A 19586-nucleotide genomic window follows, 5' to 3' on the forward strand; every position below is an offset into this window, starting at 1 on the left:
TGCTTCTGTCTACAATTATTAAAAGTGCATTTTTTTCACTTTAGTTCTATGAGCCACTTAGATTTTAAAGGGTAATGTTCTGCAGCTGTCTTTTCCTTTGGTCTTGTTGCTTTCACTGTTTTGAAACCTGGGCTGAGACTGGACCCAGTGTGCCTTGGCTCGATGTACACGGTTCTTAGTGAAATAAATTATTTCAGCCCTATGACATATTCTCCTTCCCATAGTAGCTTTGCTTGTGAACATATACAAAAGTTTAAAAAACAAAGCAAAACAAAAGCTTCATGTAAGTAATTACTTTATTGATAACTCTCTTAAAAACATTTCACGAGTAAGGGAAATATGGTGAGAAAACCAGAGAAGGAGAAGCTCAGCCTTCTAGACAAGGGGAGACACAAAGGATTTTGCAGGGAAAATAGTTATGCAACCCCAGCTTTGTTTGTTTCTTTTGCCCTTTATTTAGCCCTTGTTACTTGTAGACTTAAAATTTTTGTACCTTTGGAAAAGTTTTTAGTCACAGGGGTTTTTTTGTTTTACTATGTGTATATGTTGAGCATATTTTGTCATATTTTATATTTAATGTGGGATTTTATTTTTATTCTCAACACTTGTCTGGAGCAGAAAGCACTTTTATAAGAACTCTTACCCGAGTCTGAGCCATTGAATTAGACTAATGTAACAGTTGTTAATTTATAGGTGGTTTCTCTTAATTGTAATGAGGAAACTCCACTGGAAGATTTTGTAATAGAATTTTATTAATTAAATTTTGGTTTGCTTGTAAATATGTAAAGTTCAATGAAAGGATCTCTGGAACTTTCCTGAATTTTTCGCTGTATAACCTTAGCCTACGTTTGTAAAGAAAGTGAAGTTCCAAGTCTTTCATTGAAGAGGCTAGATGGCTTCTTGAGTTAATTTGTGCTACTCTTCATTATAAAAAATACATTTCAACTTCTAGGTATTCACACATTGCAAGAGTATTATTTCTTTTAATAAAAGATTCCATCCAAATTCACATTGAAAAAAGGAAGACATCAGAAATAAAAAATTAGATATTTTTGCAGTAGTCCAGGGGGCAACAGGTATAGTATATGCCAGTACTCCTCCTGAAAGAAAACATGGTAATTATTTCTTCACTTGCACCTTATTTTTGTCTTCAAATTTGAATACAGATTTAAATTTTTTTTTACATAAAACTCAACTAGGATTTAAAATTGTCATCTCTGTAAGAAAATGGCACACACTTGAAGTAATTTTAAACAAATAATTCTTCAATCACAAGCAATGGCAACCTGCATTATTTGATTGGAGGGGTTTTATGGCTTGAAAGAAAAAAAATGGAGCCAATAGAACTTTTACATTTAAAAATATTAGTGCCTCAGCTTTATTGGAAAAATCTGAAATTGTTCAAATGACCTCAGTAAAACAATTTGGACTACGGTTCCCGGAATGCTCGTGAAGTTGACATGTCTACATTTTCTTAAAAAGTCATAATCCATCATTCTGATGCTAGATCGATGGATTATGACTTTCTGATGTCAGATCTGTGAATTAAGGCTTTTTTGAGTAAAGCCTGCTATCCAGTTATTGCCCCTATTCATATATTATAAATCATTATTCCTTCACCAGGTAGTCAGCAGTTTCTATTTCCTAACATTTCAGAGCCTCCTTTTTTTAGCCATTCTGACGCTCCCGTTGAGCAATCAAAGCAGAGAGTGCTGACCTGAAAAATAAAGCTTTTCTCACAGCAAATTGTTGAGGGAACAACATTCATTTCTAATTCTTGTAGTTTCTGTAGAAATAAAGGGAATTAGATTAGATTGAAAAAAATCTCATCCCCTTCCTGCAAAAACAAGCAATATAATAAATTAGCACAGAGGACGTTGGCATGTATTGACTTCAGTTTTAAGTGCTCATGCCCAAATTTCTTCAAAATTATGCTCTCCTCTGATAAGTTGCTTCTTTTTTATTTATTTATTGTTTAATATAAAGACATATTGTCTTCTGATTTAAAGCTGAAATTTGCCAACGTGCTACCTTAAGTGATTGTATCTATTAGGTGCTGCTAAACTGAAGTTTCTTTGAATGAATTATAGGGTAATAAACTTACTTCTACTGCAATGCAATATATGATAAAAGTAGAAAATGCTTTCCTGTAATCAGTTTAGGTGTGTGAAATCAAAATGCATCTTAACTTTATTAAAAGATATTCAGAAAATTTTAGGACCTATCATGCATCCAGAAGAGTCATTAAATTAAATGTAATTGTGCTGTGTTGGAGAGCTGTCTCAATAGATTTCTCAAGCTAAGAGAATTTAAGTTCAATCTGTATATGTATGGAAAAAAATCGATAGTATGATCTTGTTGTTGTTCTTTATTTCATTTTGCTGTACTGATAGTTCCTCATTAGCATGCAATTTTCACACTAGGAGGCTGTGCATATAATATGTCCAGTCAGTACGTTGCTGGCAGAGTTGTTGTCAAAACAAATGGTGATCAATGGAAGGGAGGGTGATATAATGAATGTAATAGAATTCGTCTTTTAATAGCTATTTGTTTTAGTCCTGTCTCTGTCACGAGAGAGCTGTCAGAGCCCTGGCTTGTGCCTCAGTTTCTCCTTTATTTGAGAGTCCATGTGGATTCTAAAATCTGTGTCCCAAGGACTGTTTCTGTGGCACTTCTCTGAAAAACAGATTTATGTATCTCGTGATACCTCTGCTGCTATTCAGTCTAGGATGTTCTCTGAAACCACATGATAAAGTTAAGGTATTTTGCATGTCCTGTCATTGAGTAGTCAGGGGGATAATGCTTTAATATGTTGTTGTTTAGTTCTTCCTAAAGGAAGACATTATTTTGGAATATCCATCTTATTCCTTATTGTTTAATTCAGGAGCTCTGGACATTAATGGCATCCTTGCGCTCACCTTCCTTTTCCTCTTACCTCTTTTATGTTTTCAGATTTTGCCCATTAAGACTTCCAGGGTGCTGCAGTGTTAGAAAGAGTTGTTTATTTGTGCAAGCACAGAAATAGATATTCTATGAACGATTCTGGAGAAAACTTTCAAGGGCAAGTGCCAGTACAGTGATTGAATCATCAGTGGGACTTCAGTGCCCTTCTTCCTTTAGCTAGATTTCCAACCTGGTACAGCCTTAGAGACCATTTCTGCTGATGGGAAGTCTAGCAAAGCTCCTTCTGCCATCCACGGAAGTCGCCTCCAGCCCATTTTCAGATTTCCTGTTCAGTGCCCACTAGATGGAGACATATTATTTTATGCCTTAGTGGCTGTGCAGATGGAAATCAAAGCCACCAGCTGCTGCCTGCTCTTCCTGGGCACCTTGCCAGTTTCCTGGCAGTACGTTGACTGGGAAGCAGACAGTGACACACTTTGATCGAGAAGCTTGTATGATGATTTTTTTTGTTGTTGTAATATTATTGTTTTTTTAAAAAGAAATTATAAAAGAGATCAAGATGTGTATCTTGATCAAAGGGTACAGTTGTCTCCTTCCCCATCAGCAACTTAAAATTTCTAGAAATCAGATTGCATGGAATGCAATCAGCAAAGGTTTGAGGTCTTTCTTGTTCTCACTGCCAAGAGATGCTGACAAGTGAGAAAATTAAAATCAGAGAAGGTAGGGAGAGAGCTAGTAGAACACTGGTTAAAATATAATGATTTAAAGTTCACATTGTTAATAATTTAAGGCTGTAAAAGATCTGGTTAAAGTGCTCAAATTAGCTATCACTTTTACTGTAAGAGCAGCCTAAGATTTATCTCTGATGGGGGAAGTTGCTTTGAGACTAATTTGCCATTGAGAGACAAATATATCTGTTAAGTTACTTGTTGTCACAGAGAAATAACCTCTCTGGTCTGAGGGGCAAGTTTTTCAAAGGTATCTTCTATCAGCTCTGTTTCTTCCACACGCGGTTGCGCATCCAGTGTGATTTACTGGGATGTATACGTAATATAATGGACACCTTCAAAGAACACTTAAACCAGTCAGTCCTATAAATGTGAAGATAGTGCTTGCAGGGGAACTATGCTGAAAATTTGTCTATTGTATTTGTTAAGGTCTTTTCTCTTTAGGGTTTCTTGTAGCATCTTTTCTTTCTTCAGCTCTTGCTATAGATTCCATCTTTAAAGGCCATTTTTTAGTTTTGGATTTTTTAGTCCTAGGCTTAAACAACAATTAGCAGTTACATATAGATAAAGATACGTGTTTGTGTATATATGGAATGTGTCAGCTGCATAAAGACTGTGTTTGGTGCATAGGTGAGTATTTCTGGCCAACATAAAACCACAACCCAATGGCAGTGGTGAGAGTTGTCTTCACAGTCACTCAAATGTTAAAATTAAAATAAAGAATCACATGACAGGAGGACCTAGAACATGTGGCATTTTGTTTAGATAGAATGACGGTTAATCAGAGGGAAACAGCCTGACATAGAAAAGGAAGTTAATAGGGCCCACCTCCAGAAGTCTTTAGAGTGCCATCTTTATTATGATTTTGGGTTACAAATCTATTGGAAAAGCCAGTTAAAATCTTGGTTTGATGACAAGAGATACTGTTGAAGCCACACTCAACATTCAGCTGCTTCGTGCAGTCTGGCAGGCTTGGCAGTTGGGGCCAAAGGGGACTTTGAGACTAGAATAATAAGTGTTACGATTCAGCATTGCACTCCGCTGCCAGAGTGGTGGAGGTGGATCTGTTCAGCCTCACTGCCTCTCCTCTGCGTGCGAGACATTCAGCTGTTGTGAGCTACTTCCCACCACTCCTGCTCTCTGCCTCTGCATGCTGACCCACGCTTTTCCCTCAGCTGCTGACTAAGCCTTTCCTTCCAGAGGACCAATTTAATTCCTATGTCCCCATCCACCCCACCTTTCTCTCTATTGCCAGTTGAGTTTTCCAACCATTAGTGATTTTTCTACCCTCTCCTCAACTTCTCTGCTTGGCAATCCAGTTGCATTTGATGTTCCTGATACGTGTTTTCTTCTGAGGGATAGATGGAAAGACTACAGCTTCAGCATAGGTAATGTCATGTTTCTGGGTATAGCTGTGCATTCTTAGGAGAAGGTGCTGCTGTTCAGCATTTGCTCCCTCTAGGTAGTGATGATGTTGCCAGTTAGGAAAGCTGCCAGGGAGAAGGTGCTGCTAAAAGGAGTACATAGATACATCCCTTTGACGTCATTGCTTCATTTTTTTTTCCATCAGAAGCTGACCATCATGGATGCATTGTTTTTATTTCATCAGGCAAACTGTTCAAACTTGTTGATCCCATTGTCTTTGCCTATCCCTGTAGAATAGAGTTTCTCAGAAAGACAAAATACAAGAATAGTGCTCAGTGCAACCCAGCACCCTTCCTATTCGCCTATTCTATAGCTGACTCAAGATTTTCACTTCAAAGTTTGAAAAGTGACCTGTGTCAATAATCTGTATGATTGCAGAAACCTTCGTTGAACAAATATCAGATTTTTGCTGGTTTTGTTATTTGTGTGTATGGTAATTTTCTAAAACACAAAGTTCACTTAGAGTTTATAAAGGATAAGGAATTGAGTGAGTGTTGGTTTAGTGGGTTTTTTAATTTATTTTTATTTGGGGATAAATTATTTGGTAAAAAAGGCTTGTTTCTTCTCATCCTTTGTTTGAACAAATTTTGAAATATCCACATTTGATTATACAATCTGTCATGAGCTTCCTAACAAGTCAAAGCAGAATGAGATTTATGTGTTTTTTCACCAGAAACCATTTCATGCCCCAACAGAAATGGAAATGACTCTTTTTCTCAGAAACCTTCCAAGTCAAAGTAGGAGGAGATAATCTGTAAGGAGATGTTACCTTCTCAAAAACAACCTCACATCATCCAAGGTGTGGTTGGTTTTGGCAGTTTACCAAGAGGAAACTTATTAGATTTCAAATCACCCACTAAGCCAAGCTATGCTGAAACAAAGCTTTGTTTAACACTTGCATTCACCAGGCTAACCCTGCCCCTATCCACAACTGTATTTTTATTTAATGTGAATGACAGTATTATAAGAGAGAGTTAAAGCTAACCCCAGCATTCAAGCTAAACTCCAGTATAAACAGATTTATGGGCATGTACTGTAATAAGGAGAGCCTGTTTACAATGAGGTATGAAATTCAAGTGTGGTACAAGGAAGTGGTGGCTTCTTTTGACTAACAGGCTATGGTGAGAATACTGCAGATTCAAGTTAAAGAGAAATGCAAATGTAAAGAAGTACTGGTATCTTACATTTGTGTGGGGTTTTGTGTGTACTGATCAAATAATCTGGTGCTAAAACAGGCTGGTTTCACATAGAGAGGTGACTGAAAACTGCAACTCTGAAATTTGAGAGAAAAATGGGCTGGCTTTTGCATTTCCAAATAGGGAAATGTATTTTAATAACTTAATTTTGATGATAAAAACATGAAAAATAACTCCCTAAAATAGTGTTGAGTCAATTTTCTGATAAAGTAAATTTGTTTTACCATTTATTATTAAAATGACCTACAGTAAGATTATTTTTTTAACTAGGTGTTAATTAAAAATATGGAAATTGATTTAAAAAACATTGCACTTCACAGTGGAAGAATTACCACAATTGATTTGTTCTCAGAGCCATGCCTGTTTTGAGATGTTTTTAAGATGTCTAAGTTACTGGTTGTTTTTCTGCATGATTGTTTCCAAAGCAAAATGTGATTCCAATAAAAACAGTAATTGAATTTACAGTCCACAGGACAAATTGTTGTTTTAACAGAAACTTACACACTCAGGCAAAGACTTTATGTTTTAGGCCTAATAACAAAGAACACAATCTCTCCATTTTTATGTGACTGTATAACCTGAAAAGTTTTCTAATGTAGCATATTTTTTAAAAAATCTCTATTGTAGTTTTTAAATTGTGTGAGCAATTTTTTCCCTTCTTAGCTCAGAATCAATATCCTTTAGGGTTTTTTGTTTTGTTGTGGGTTTGTTTTTCATTGTTTTTTTTTAAATGCAGCCTTTTAAAGTGTTAGAGCAGCTTTTTTCTGTAGCATGAGCTAGGGTTGAATCAGTAGAGACAAGCCTACTGACATCTGACAGACCTGATGGCAGGAGTTTAGAGAGTTCCCATGTCAGCTGGTGGTGCAGGAATGCACAGAGTATGGGGCAGTTGGGTGAGGGGCTTGTCCATGACCAGTCTTGCATGGAGCAAAAGCTGTTTCAGAGGAAGTGCATGGGAAGGGAAGGCTGTTTAAGACTGGCAGCAGACCAAGGCAGGAGGTGGGACCTCTGTCCAGCTTGAGACAGTGATTACACTTTATCAACAGCAAAAGATTATTTTGTTGCTGTCAGACATTCTCAGTAGGAGCTCCCAATCATTTCTTGAAGCCCTTTTGTCTCAAAAGTTTCTTTTAAAGTTTTCCTGGTTTGGGGGGAATTTTCTTGATGACTTCCTTTCATGTACATTGTACTCATGTTTAGATAATGCTTGAAGACCTGCTTGATGAACTAAGAGAAATTTTGTCTTGGGAGCTGTGTGCTATCCCACCAGATTTCTCTTATTTGTTAATGATGCACATGGAAATGCTGTACTTGATATGGTCCAAGGTGAGCATATTAAGCAATTGTTATGTTCTTAATTTGAAAGATGCAGTCATCTTTGCACTTGCTATAAGGAAGGGCTTAAGGGGTTGATGAAGCCCCTAAAGCAGGTGTGACGAAAACCATCCCCGTAAGCAATATAATCCTTACAGGCCGTTGTGTTGCCAAAGGCACATGCGGTCTTGCAATTTGATCTTCTGAGAGCATGAGACTGCAGCACATCTTTTTAAAATATATGAAGCCTCCTCCCAGAAAGAAGTACCAAATTCACCTGGCCACACCTTTGAGGCCTCATCTTGAGTATTGCATCCAGTTGTGGGCACCTCAATTCAAGAGAGATAGAGGTGCTGGAGCGAGGACAGAGGAGGGCAACGAAACTGGTGAAGGGCCTAGAGAATAAATCTTATGAAGAATGCTTGAAGGAGCTGGAAATGTTTAGTTTGAGAAAGAGGAGACTGAGGGGAGACCTCATCAGTCTCTACAGCTACCTGACAGGTCATTGTAGAGAGGTTGGTGCTGGTCTCTTCTCACAGGTAATTAGCGACAGAACAAGGGGAAATGGGTTCAAGCTGCAACAGGGCAGGTTTAGACTGGACATTAGGAAAAAAAAATTCACAGAAAGAGTGGTTAGACACTGGAATAGGCTGCCCAGGGAGGTGATTGAGTCACCATCCCTAGATGTGTTTAAGGGTCGTTTGGATGTGGTGTTGGAGGATCTGGTTTAGGGGAGAACTTTGTAGAGTAGGGATGATGGTTGGACTTGGTCATCCCAAGGGTCTTTTCCAACCTGAATAGTTCTATGATTCTATGATTCTAAGTATGCTTCAACATTTTTATTATGATGGTTTCAGCATTCGTATCAGATCCTTCCTGATTAAATTATTTGGAAAAAGAGGTGGACAACAAAGAAATATAAAGCTCTAGCTGATAAATGTAGGCCATCAAAATATTAGTCTGCCTGTTGTACATTGGGTTCAACAGAACCTGCTTTCCTAGTTTTCTGGGATCACCTAACTAACACAAAAAAAGGCTTTTTTTTTTTTTGAAGTGTTTGTAAATCCAGCTAGGTGGTTATTGTGGGAAAGGTTCTTGTAAGTTTCTGGGGTTTTTTTACTGGCTTTCGATCCTTGGTGAGTATAACTGCACAGCCAGAACTAGAGCTGCCTGCTCTTTGCTTGTTTGATGGTTGCATTTGAAGTGGAAAGGCGGGCCTGGAACTTTGAAGACTCCTGACATGCAAGAGTTGCACTTTCAGGTTCTCAAAAAAAAAAAAAATCCTTCACCCCTACTAAAAATCTGTATGTATTGTTTTTAAAAGGGTTTTGTTAACCTCAAGAATGTAAAATGCTGAGACAGATCCTAAAAAATCATGAGACTTGCTTAAAAATAATTGTTTGGTTCTTTTTGCTTGCAGTCTAGTTTCTGGGCTTTCAAGATTTATGTTTCCAATCTTTCCTCTGCAACCATAAGAGCTAGACACTAACTTTATTTTTAAATGAAAGCTGAGATTCTCTTGTAATCCCATAACTCTAGGAGATTTGGCAATGCTAAACAAAAATGTGAATTTGGAGTGACTATTCCAAGGTGAATCATTTAGTGATGTGTCCTCAGCATGAAAGCCAGCTGAGGATTTTTTTTTTTTTTTTTTTGGTATGTCTCTTTATTTTGTCTTTCTAAATAATCTGCAAATTGGCAGTAATAATTGGAGACTTTGTAAAAGCAGAAGTAAGTGATTGCAGCCCAATAAAAGCAGCATTATGGGTTTTTTCCTGTTATGTTTGCATATTCTTACAGAATCTAGGTATTAAGGGCATTCTGCATTAAGATATCTCTAGAGAGGAAGGCTTTGGTTGTTTTTTTAGAGCACCCTTTTCTACTCAGTCAAGCATTAAAATTGGCAGCAGTTCCAGGAGTAGCAAGAAAATCCTGGTTGTTGCCCTCATATAGTTACTGAAAACAGTAAGAGGATATGTAAAAGCTTTAACTCCAAAGAAAAATATTTATAACTGTGACAGTGTGTTTCCTTACAAGAATTTATGGGTAAAATGTAGGAAAGGAGGAACATAAGCTATAAATATTATTCCATATGTAAACACAACGGCAGTAGCAAATTCTTTATATTTAAAAATTAATATTGATGTTCATTAATATAAATTACCACATTTCAGATGACTCTGATGTCCTTGAGGCCAGATGTCACTGACTGATTTACAGCTTCCTAGGGGGAGGAGTAGATCCTGTTTTGTCAATGTAGGCACCAAATTGCTTCAGATAGCTATTTTGAACTAGATTAATTACTGATGTATTGTCAACACAGTTGATTCACGTCCCAGCTCAGAAACATGGAAAACTCTCTTTGAAATATATTAACTTGATTTCTGAAGTGCAGAAAAATTGTATAAAGTATAACTGTGACTTACCGAACTTCTGTCTCCTTTAAGAAACAGTGGTTTGAAAACTCCTGCCCAGGAACATGCACACAGAATTTCCATGTGCATCATTAACAACTGGGGAACACACTTGAGAGTCCAATTTTAGTCCCTCATTGACCTTAATTTGATTTTAAATATTAATACCAAGGTGTACAGTGAAGGTGTTCAGAAGGAAGCTCTGCCATCTTGGTCACACTACACAGATCATATGTCTGGATGAAGTTTTGGAGTGCTTCATAATATCCTTTGGTCCATTGGACCTTGTGGATAGTATTGCTGCAAAACAGGATAGCAAAGATATTTGTAGAGCTATCAGTAACCTCCTAGAAACATCCCCACCTGTGAGAACACTGCTGGGCGATGCCTCAAAAGGCAAGTAGGGTGTATTTGTTGTGTTTGCATATGCTGGCAGGTTAAAGAGGGATGAAAAACCAGAGGCAGGCTAGTTTGAGTCAGTGTGAGACAGTGATTCTCTGTCCCTTAGTTATTTATTCAGATTCAACCACATGAAATGAAATGCAGGCAGCTAACAAACTGTATCCCATGAAATGCCTTTTATTCCAGCTACTGAAATTCAGTGCATGTGTAGGTGTGCAGCTGGGCATGCTCAGCAAGAACTCATGCCAATCCTGCATTAAATATTGTGGTTTATAGCAAACCTCACATATGACCATATGTAAGAGAGAAGTCTGTGCAGGTCTCTGGTAGCATAACGTCCTATGGCAGACAATTAGAAACTACACAGATGATACGAATATTGAGAATGACACATGAAGAACACCCTTTTTTAAAATGCATCTGTTGTTCACATCAAATCAAATCCATGTCCATTGAAAGGTCATTGAAGAGCTTTGAAGGATGTTACGAGGCTTTAGAAATGTTCCGTGCTGAAAGTGGGATATTTTTTTCCAGTGCTTATAAATCATTATTTTCCTATGCTTGGTAAGATTAGCTCTAGAGAATTATGTTAAGATTCTGGAGAGGAGTACAAAATTCCAGATAATATGAAGCTGAAAAGGTGGGTTTAAAATGCTTCTATGCTACAAAAGTCTTATATTAAAGAGAAAATATACTACCCCCTCAGTCTCCTTTCTCATTTAAGAAATAAGGAAGCATAAACTATAAATTTTAATTTTCAGCAAGTATGTTAGTAAATCCAAACTGACCTTGACCTTAGCTTTGCTAATTTCCAGACTCTGATATTTATTCCCCGAGTAGATTGTTTCCCTTCATACCACATCTATAAATACTGCAAACCTTTGCAATGACTTGAATTAGAGTGTAAGTAAATAGCTGGTTTTAATCTACATAATATTTTGAGAGCAGACGTTCTGTGCTATGACTATATACCCAGAAGCCATTTGTATAATACTAAAACCTCTCACATATATTATTAAAAGTAATGCTATCAGCCCAGGCTTTTTTTTATGCCACAGAAACTTAAATAATAAAATACAGTGTGGATAAAATCTGCAATAATAGTAACTTAAGCAAAATTAATTTAAGTAACAGATAACATCTGCAGGAAAATGTAATGGTATATTGGTAAGCTAATTTTATAATAACTACCACATCTGTGGAACTCGTTTATTAGAGTGCTTTACCAATCTTCTTTCCTGCCATTATTCTGGTTTAGAATTTTTCCTGTATACTATTTTATTGTCTTTGCTCTGCCTACGTTGGTAAAAAGGTAATTTGCTCTCTCTCAACAAGGAAAATATGTGGGTTTATGTACAGAACAACATGACATTTCTTGTACTTTACCTCTTTATGCACACTTTTACTAGAGCCCATTCCTGAGAAAAATCGAGGCACAGGGCTGCACACTGGTGTTTGAACACCAGCTCCAGCCCTCAGCTCTGACTGTGCCGAGGCGTGATGCAGGTGGGGTGGGAAAGTAGAGGTGACGCTGAGTGACAATTCCTGCATTAACCTCTGCTGAATGTTGGGGCAGCCTCTAGCCTGCTCAAACTTGTCGGGATTCAAGTGGCCTTTTGGCACCCCACCACACCTAGGAATCAGCGAGAGTATTGCATTTAACTCCTGCTCCCTCTAGACTCTTTCAGAATATCCTTTTCTCTGCAGCTGACACTGATATGCTCTCTGCATTTGTGCAACTGCCTCACAATTTCTTTATGTTTGAATTCTTATGGACCCATTGGACCGCAATGTGTAGGAAAATATTGCCAATTAATTTTAAGGCATTATCATCTTGCCAAACAGTTTCTCACATTTTGATAGTTATATTGATTCAAGAGGGCACTTTGAGTAATACATCTTTGTCACAATGAATAATGCTCACATAATGACAAATCTTCAGGAATTAACAAAAAGGAGGATGAATTTTTTAATGTAGGTCAGTGGAAGTAATTCACCATAAATTTACTCAGACTTCAGAAACTAGCAACATTTTTTAAAGCCACTGTAACTGTATAAAACTTTGTGTGTCTCCTTTTCTGTTCTAAAATAGCTTTTACTACAGAGCCATTGGTGCTATTAAACATGAGGTTTTATTCAAAGGAAATACAAAGACTTAATTGTATTTTTTAAAGGAAAGTATTGCATCAGAAGGATTCATTTAAATACATTTGTTGGCTTCAGGCTCTCACCACAATTCATTCGTTCTAATTTTCCCCTGGACTTGTTAAGGACACAATGTATAGGAAGGAGCAATGCAGAATGGCATTTTTAGGTCACTAAATTTTGGCTGTATACTGTAGTAGTGCTCATAAACTTATTATTACTAAACAAAATACTCAATATTCTACATTGAAGTTTCACAGTCTTATAAAAAACTTTTGGCTGAATGTTGAGCCTATTATGGCTCATTAAAGAGACTAGTTCTGCTGTAATTTTGTTATTTCTTAATGATCCAAGGGTTATTATTAGACACGGAACAGACAAGTAAAGAATGACTCTCTTTAAAAGGACGCAGTGAAGAAAAATATTATTCTAAAACAGAACCTCTGAAAATCTTATCCATGCGATAAAAATGTTTTTGATCAGCCAGGAATTGATTTTAAAAACCCAGTCTATTTTTTTTTACTGTCTTTAATTTTTTTTGAAATTTGGACTGGAGGGAATAAGTGAAATAATGATTTGATATAAATACAGAAAATGTTCTGAGTGAAAACTAACTAGCCAACCAAAAACTGTTGTTTTAAGGAAGCAGAAAGTAATTATGAATTCTCATCCAATTCAGCTAATATTTTAATAAGAACATGTAAGTTAAGAAATCAGAGAAAGTGGAAATATTTGCTAAATCAAAAGAGTTCGAGTTTCAAAAAACTAGAATTTTAAAACAAAGTATATTCTATTTTAGAAATAATAACATTTTGCTCACCTTAAGTCTTTTTTCTTCCTCACTATCCTTTTTGTGAGCTTGTAGGCACTAGCACAGTGCTGTAAAATTTGAGTCACAAGTGGTACAGGAAAATGTTTCTAGAAAATCTGATTTTCTCCTCACTTAAATTCTGCACATCTTTCTGTCAGCCTTTTGGGTTCTTATAAACATGGACTAATACTGTCTACCTTTTTTAGCAAGCTCACTAATAACAGGGAATCTTTGAAGATAATGACAGGGTCCGAGCTTCATTTCAGTAAAGCTTTTGGGAATACAAGAGAGAGCTTTAATGCAATCAAGTACAATAGCTACATCTCACTGTTTATTTTTAATTTTTGCTATCACATTTGTAAATGTGTAGGACCTTTAATATTTTCAGCATGTTTAACTGTAGCAAGTGACTAAGTAAACCAAATATCAACCTAGCTATGATTTCAAAGGTATGAGGAAATTAATTTATGGAAACTGCAATTACCCTGATGTGAATTAGTGTAGTTGATTTACACCATCCAAGCAAAATCGTGTTTGTAATAGCTGACTCAGAACTGGAACATCTGTCTGGTATTCTCAGTGGGCAATTTGCACTGTAGAGGCCCCAGACGTACCATTTTGGTATTATACTCTGTTCATTACTTGTTCAAAAATGCCTTTTGTCAACGTACTTGGCATGTGTGTTCTCTGTCATCCATTAAAAAAAAAAAAAAAAAAAAAAAAAAAAAAAGTGACACCAAATCCTGTCCCTTTAGAGGTCTCAGGAGCACCTTTTGCATCACTTGTGAGAGCCTGAGCAAGGACTAAGTGCTGCACCCAGCTCCCGCAGGGGGGGGAAATTCTTTCCTTCTCAGAGCATTCCTAGAGCTGCAGTTCACAACTGCAGTGGAATACCAGTGTGGCTTCCATGTTCACAGGAAAGAGGAATTGGAACAAATTGATGAAGTAGGAAAACTTGGACTGTTAGCAGTTCTTAAATTATAGTCACATATTAAAATATTTTTCTTAAGGCCTTATTTGGTGCATTGTCACCACAGCTTTACTCCAGCTGACTCCTTCGAAAAAATACCCTGGGGGTCAGCTGGGCCCCTTCATTCCAAAATGCAACAAGATTCCTGCTCAGAAGTGACCAAATTGCATTGGGAAGACTTCATGTTAGCTAAGCTCTGTGTTTTCTAAACTTAATTATCCACATGAGTAAGAAGCTGTAGTGTTAGGAAATTATGAAAATCATCTGTTCTTTCCAAGTATTATAAAGAGGGCCCCTTGAGATGCAGCAAGAAATTGAAGCTGATCTATAATCATTTTCAGTGTGCTTTCCAGTTCTGAGCACCTGGATAGTAACAAAAAAGGTATTGTTTTTTTGTTGTTTGCCAGCCATTTCATTTCCATTTTTAAAAATCTGCAATAAACCTCTGAGCAATAATTAAACCTGAATGACATTGGTGTTTTTTTTAATGCTGCCAGTATGTGTTGAGTCATTTATTCGCACTGGAGCCCAGTCACTAATGATCTTTATTCCCCAGAATATATCATGACTTCTCTTCTAAGATTGAATGAAGTTGCTTTTAATGCATTAATTAGTCAACAGAGGATGTTTAAGTCAGCACGTCTCCCCATGCAACTTCATAAGCTCAGGGTCTGCCTGGCCAGATCTGGGCAGGGAAGGAGAGATGCTGACAGTCTGTCAGAGCAGGAGTTCTCAAAAGCAGGCTTCCTGTATTATTGCATGTCTTTGGGCTGATGCTGGGTGGCCTCGTGGAGAGCAGGAGGATATTCTAACTCACCTATTTCTTGTGTTTGGTTGCTGCTAGGGGTCTGATCAAGAGCCCGAGTCCTTTGAAACAGATTCTGTGGATGGTGTCATTGATGAAGATCTGAAGTCTGCAGTGGCTGAAATCCTAAACGAAATTATTTGCAACCTTGAGGTACTATTACTAGAAAGCCATTTCACTAATTCTGTCTATGGTTAATTAGCTAGCTCAATCTTAATGAATATAAACTGTATTCAAAGCTGGCAAAAAGTACATCCATATGCTGTAAAAATGTGAATTAGCCTTTATAAATAACTCCTAGTTTAGTCAGTTTACATGTGATAATATCAAAAAAACCCAATAATATAACAACATGTATCTTCAGCATTAATATGTGTTAAGAAACATGGGCCAAATCCTGCTCTCAGTAGTGTCACTGTTAAAATTCTTTTTCAGGAGTTCAGGATAAGCTGCTGTGATGAAGCATATGCAATGCATGCTTAATATATATTTTTAGATGTATCTATGTTACACATCCTTCAATCTGTGTAAGAAATAACAGATTTATGCCAATTCTAGACTTCATTTGGTAGATGTGTAACTATACCAGAGCTGCCTTAATGGAACAGATCAGGTTTCAGGACGTAGTCTGTAGGCTCTGAGGAGTCCCTGAGTTCTTTCTGTGGGGTTCTTGAAAGGGAAGGAAGCTGTTGTCAGTGGACATAAATTTGTTGTAGGGTGATCTGCCTCTCTGCAGGGAGGTCTGTAAATTGAAACATGTAGAAAACCAGCAGAGTAGATCATTGTTATTTTGTAAAATGCTCCCTCGAGCATATGAAATAATTGCAAGCAAAACAGCTAGAACTCAGTTCCACCCAGGAACTGGTAGGATTTGTCATTGTTTGCAACAGCCAGGTGGCATTAGGCACTTTAAACATTTGCTGCAGCACATTGGACACTGTTGTCCAAGCAGCAGTGTCTTAAATATCTAATATTTAATGTCTGCATTAATGTCTGAAAATAGTATGATATTGTTAAAAGGCTTTTTACATGGATTATGTATGAATGAGTGATATAAATTGGAATGATGACACCTTCATTAGATCTACCTATTTGATTTCACATTCCATTTCAACATATCTTTAGGAACAGGAGGAAACCTGGCCTATGTTGTCTTGTTCCTGTCTCTGCCTATAGAAAAAATTAAATACCTGGTTTTCACTTGACTTTGATTTCATTAGCATCAGTGTTAAGAACTTCTTTTTTTTCCTTAAAAAAAAAAACTGCAGAGATTAGAAAACTGGGGGTTTTTTTACTTCTTTTGCAGCTCTGGTTATAGACACAGAAAATAATTTCCTTTTTGGTTTTTAGAAGTCCACCACCAATATATCACCTGATTTCTCAGTTTGTTGACCTCTGAGGTAATCTTAGAATTATATTTTTGCCTGACACATGGTCAAACTCATACCGATTTGTTGTTATGTGTGAGCTGTGATTTCACAATCTGCATTATGCCTCCAGGGAACATAAGGCAGCTGTTGCTCTAGTTGAATCTAGGAAATTACTTATAGTCTGAAATGACAGTGCTGGCACACAGCGATCACAACAGCAGCCATACTGAGTGTGGTGGCAGCTGATTGCCACTGGAGGTAGAGCCAGGGACAGAGAGGTATAAAAAATGAAGAAGAAAAGGCAACGTAATTCTTGGTACTTGAGGATGGATTGAATGTGGTGAAGGCCATCTCCAAAGATACAAAGTTAAGATAGAAATTCCAGCTTTTTTCTGCTGATCTGAGACACCGAGACCTTTGGAAACATTTTATCTGTGGTTATCCATTGGTAGGTTGCTCTGTAGCACTAGTAGGGATTTCTAGACCTGACAAAAAGTTCCTAAAATGCCAAATTTACTGCAAGCTCATCTGGGCCAAATCCATTCTCTTTATCAAAATTGCATTAAGTCCATTAAGAATGTAAGTCTAAGTTTTTGAACAGTTTATGTGCAGTCTGTAAAGGACCTCTGAGCCCATTCTGGTTGTTTGAACAAAACTTTGCGACTCTTGGAAAGACCATCATTGTTCTCCTTCTGTTTCTCATGAACTTTTGCAGTTATGAATGCTGATATTGAGAAATACACATAAATTCCCCATAAACACCAGTATCTATTGCCATTTTTCCAGTGATCTCATGTTGCCAAATGCTATAGAATTAAAGATTGCTATGTATTATCACTGCCAAAGATTTCACTAAAATATGTCACCACCCTTGCACCTTCTCCACAAATGTTACATTGTAAATTAAACTCTCCATACCTACAGCAGTCTGGATTTCCAGAATGAGATACACATTCATAATTGTGTATGTAATTAAGACAGACAAGCAACATCACAGAAATATGTTTTTTATTGTTTGTTTTCAGTACTACTTTCTGATTCCAGCAATCTTTCCATAAAATGTATTACACTGGAGAACAAACATCTGCAGCAAAGGAAAAACAGTGGCAACAACCAACTCCCAAAGCAATTTTTCTGATTTGGTGTTTATTGGTAAAGGCTGCCTGAGAATACAGGCAAATTAGCCTATCTCCCCAGACAAGGTTTCATGAAAAATGCCGGTCCCAGGTCACTTCCTGCTCATGGCAGTTGTGCCCTGCGTGGGGATTGTGCCCAGTGAGATGATAAAGTGTTATCAGGTAAGCACAGGCTGACACACCGTTGTGCCTGCAAAACAGGAAGGTGTGCAGGATAATGTCTGTCTTGCTGCACTACCATGTATCACAGCCACAAAGACAATGTGCAGCCTGAGATAGCTCCAGCAGAACCACCATTTATTTCTTCTTCTTCTGATTTTCTTTACAGGCAGAGCTAGATGAAGAGCTGCAAATGCAAGAAGAAGCTTAAAATTTGAGAAGAGAAAAATTAAAAAGTCCTAAGTAGCCAGATAAGAAAAGTGAAGTTGAATTTTGCAGGACTTGGACAGGAGGGGATGGCACGCACAGCAGGCTGGCTCCCTGCCTGGGAGTCATTATTGCTACAGAAAGGAAAAAGGTTCTGTTAACATTTACCTAGAAATAGTTCATCCTGGTTCCTCAAACTTACTGTGTTCTGCCAATGTTGTTGCTTAGTTTAGACTTAAAGAGGAGATTATAAACAGGAGGATATGTAATTAAAACATGTTGAAGTTCAGTTTATTTCTGAATAGAAATCCTAATCTGGGGGGGGGGGGGAAGCTGTAGTTTCATTCCTTTTTCCAGTTGTGAAACATTTAACAGTTTCTGCTTTAGACCTGTGGATTTTTCTCAGGGAATTTTGCTGGAAGGAGAATACACAGAGAGACAGCAAGCCTCATTTTGAGGCATTGCAGGTATAAGGGGAGAATTTAATTAACATGTAATAACACACTTTTCGCTGGAGTTATTAGTTAATGGTATGTATGTTATTTCATTTTAAATTGCTTCCTAGGCTTTAAAACAAATTTAATATCTGACACTTCTTTATTTCTACCATATTAAAATGGCATAAATGAAGAGCTTCTACTTCTACAGTATTCCCAAGAAGAGTTCCTTTTGGAAAATTTTCTGGAATGCATGTAACCTTTCATCTGAGAATGTTTCCATACTGTGTCAGACGCTATAGAAATGTCTCATACTCCAAAGAAGTGACCTCAGAAGAACCAGTTTAACATCTAATTTTCAGACTGAGCTAAGTGCTGTGCTGCAGAACCCGGTGTCCTCAGCAGCGTGTTGACTGCAAGCCGCGCTCTCAGGCGCAAAGGCTGGGTCGGATAGCGTGGCTAGTGGAATATTCGAGAACCAGACTTTGTAGCATCACAATTTCGTAGCTGTTTGGCAGGTTTTGTTCCCTTTCTCCCCCGTGTTTCAGGCTCGGCCGCCCGCCCCAGCCCGGCTGCTCCCGCGCTCCGCCGGCAGGGGGCGCTGCCTGCCCGCGCTGCCGCCTGCGCCGCGGAGGGAGCGGGGGGCACAGCAGCGCTCCCGGGGCCCCGGGTCCGGGGGCAGGGACGGTCCCGCGGTCCCGGGCCTGGAGAAAATTCCTCCCTCGGTGCGGGAGGAAGGAGCTCGGCAGCGGCTCGCTTCCACGTTTGGTTGGCTGCTCGTCCCGGCGCTGGGCAGCAAATTAGAGGGAGCTTCCCATCAGCTATTGGGAGCTTGTTCTGAAGGGATTCGTGGGCAATTATTCGTTTTGACTCGTACTTTTTTTTTTTTTAAATCTTCTACAGTTGTTAGGATTCCTGGTTATGAAATCAGAAGTCCGCTTATTTTGATACATAACTTCATCTCCCGTCACATCATGCTGATGTTGCAAGTTTCCCTGGTTTTGAACTCCAAGATGAGAACAGAACTTCTGAAAGCAGCAGTCCATATGAAGGGGGGAAAGGGAAAAACAAAAAAGAAGAAAAGAATCTTTAACATACATTGTTTAGCACTTCAGGGTTAAGTCTGAAGACCACAACATTCCTGCTATAGTGCCAAGCAGAAA

General features: G+C 37.9%; 1 protein-coding gene across 1 annotated transcript in view; it reads left to right on the forward strand.

Moving 5' to 3' along the window:
- Positions 1-18087, forward strand: part of CABCOCO1 (ciliary associated calcium binding coiled-coil 1) — a 50076-nt gene extending 31989 nt beyond the window's left edge. Inside the window, exons 6-7 of the mRNA XM_051618518.1 lie at positions 15154-15267; positions 17949-18087. Of these exons, the coding sequence (XP_051474478.1) occupies positions 15154-15267; positions 17949-17990 (156 nt within the window). The 3' untranslated portion in view covers positions 17991-18087. The remainder of the gene's footprint in view (positions 1-15153; positions 15268-17948) is intronic.
- The last annotated feature ends 1499 nt before the right edge of the window (positions 18088-19586 follow it).

The sequence above is a fragment of the Apus apus genome, chromosome 4 (genome assembly GCF_020740795.1).
Source record: "Apus apus isolate bApuApu2 chromosome 4, bApuApu2.pri.cur, whole genome shotgun sequence".
NCBI lineage: Eukaryota > Metazoa > Chordata > Aves > Apodiformes > Apodidae > Apus > Apus apus.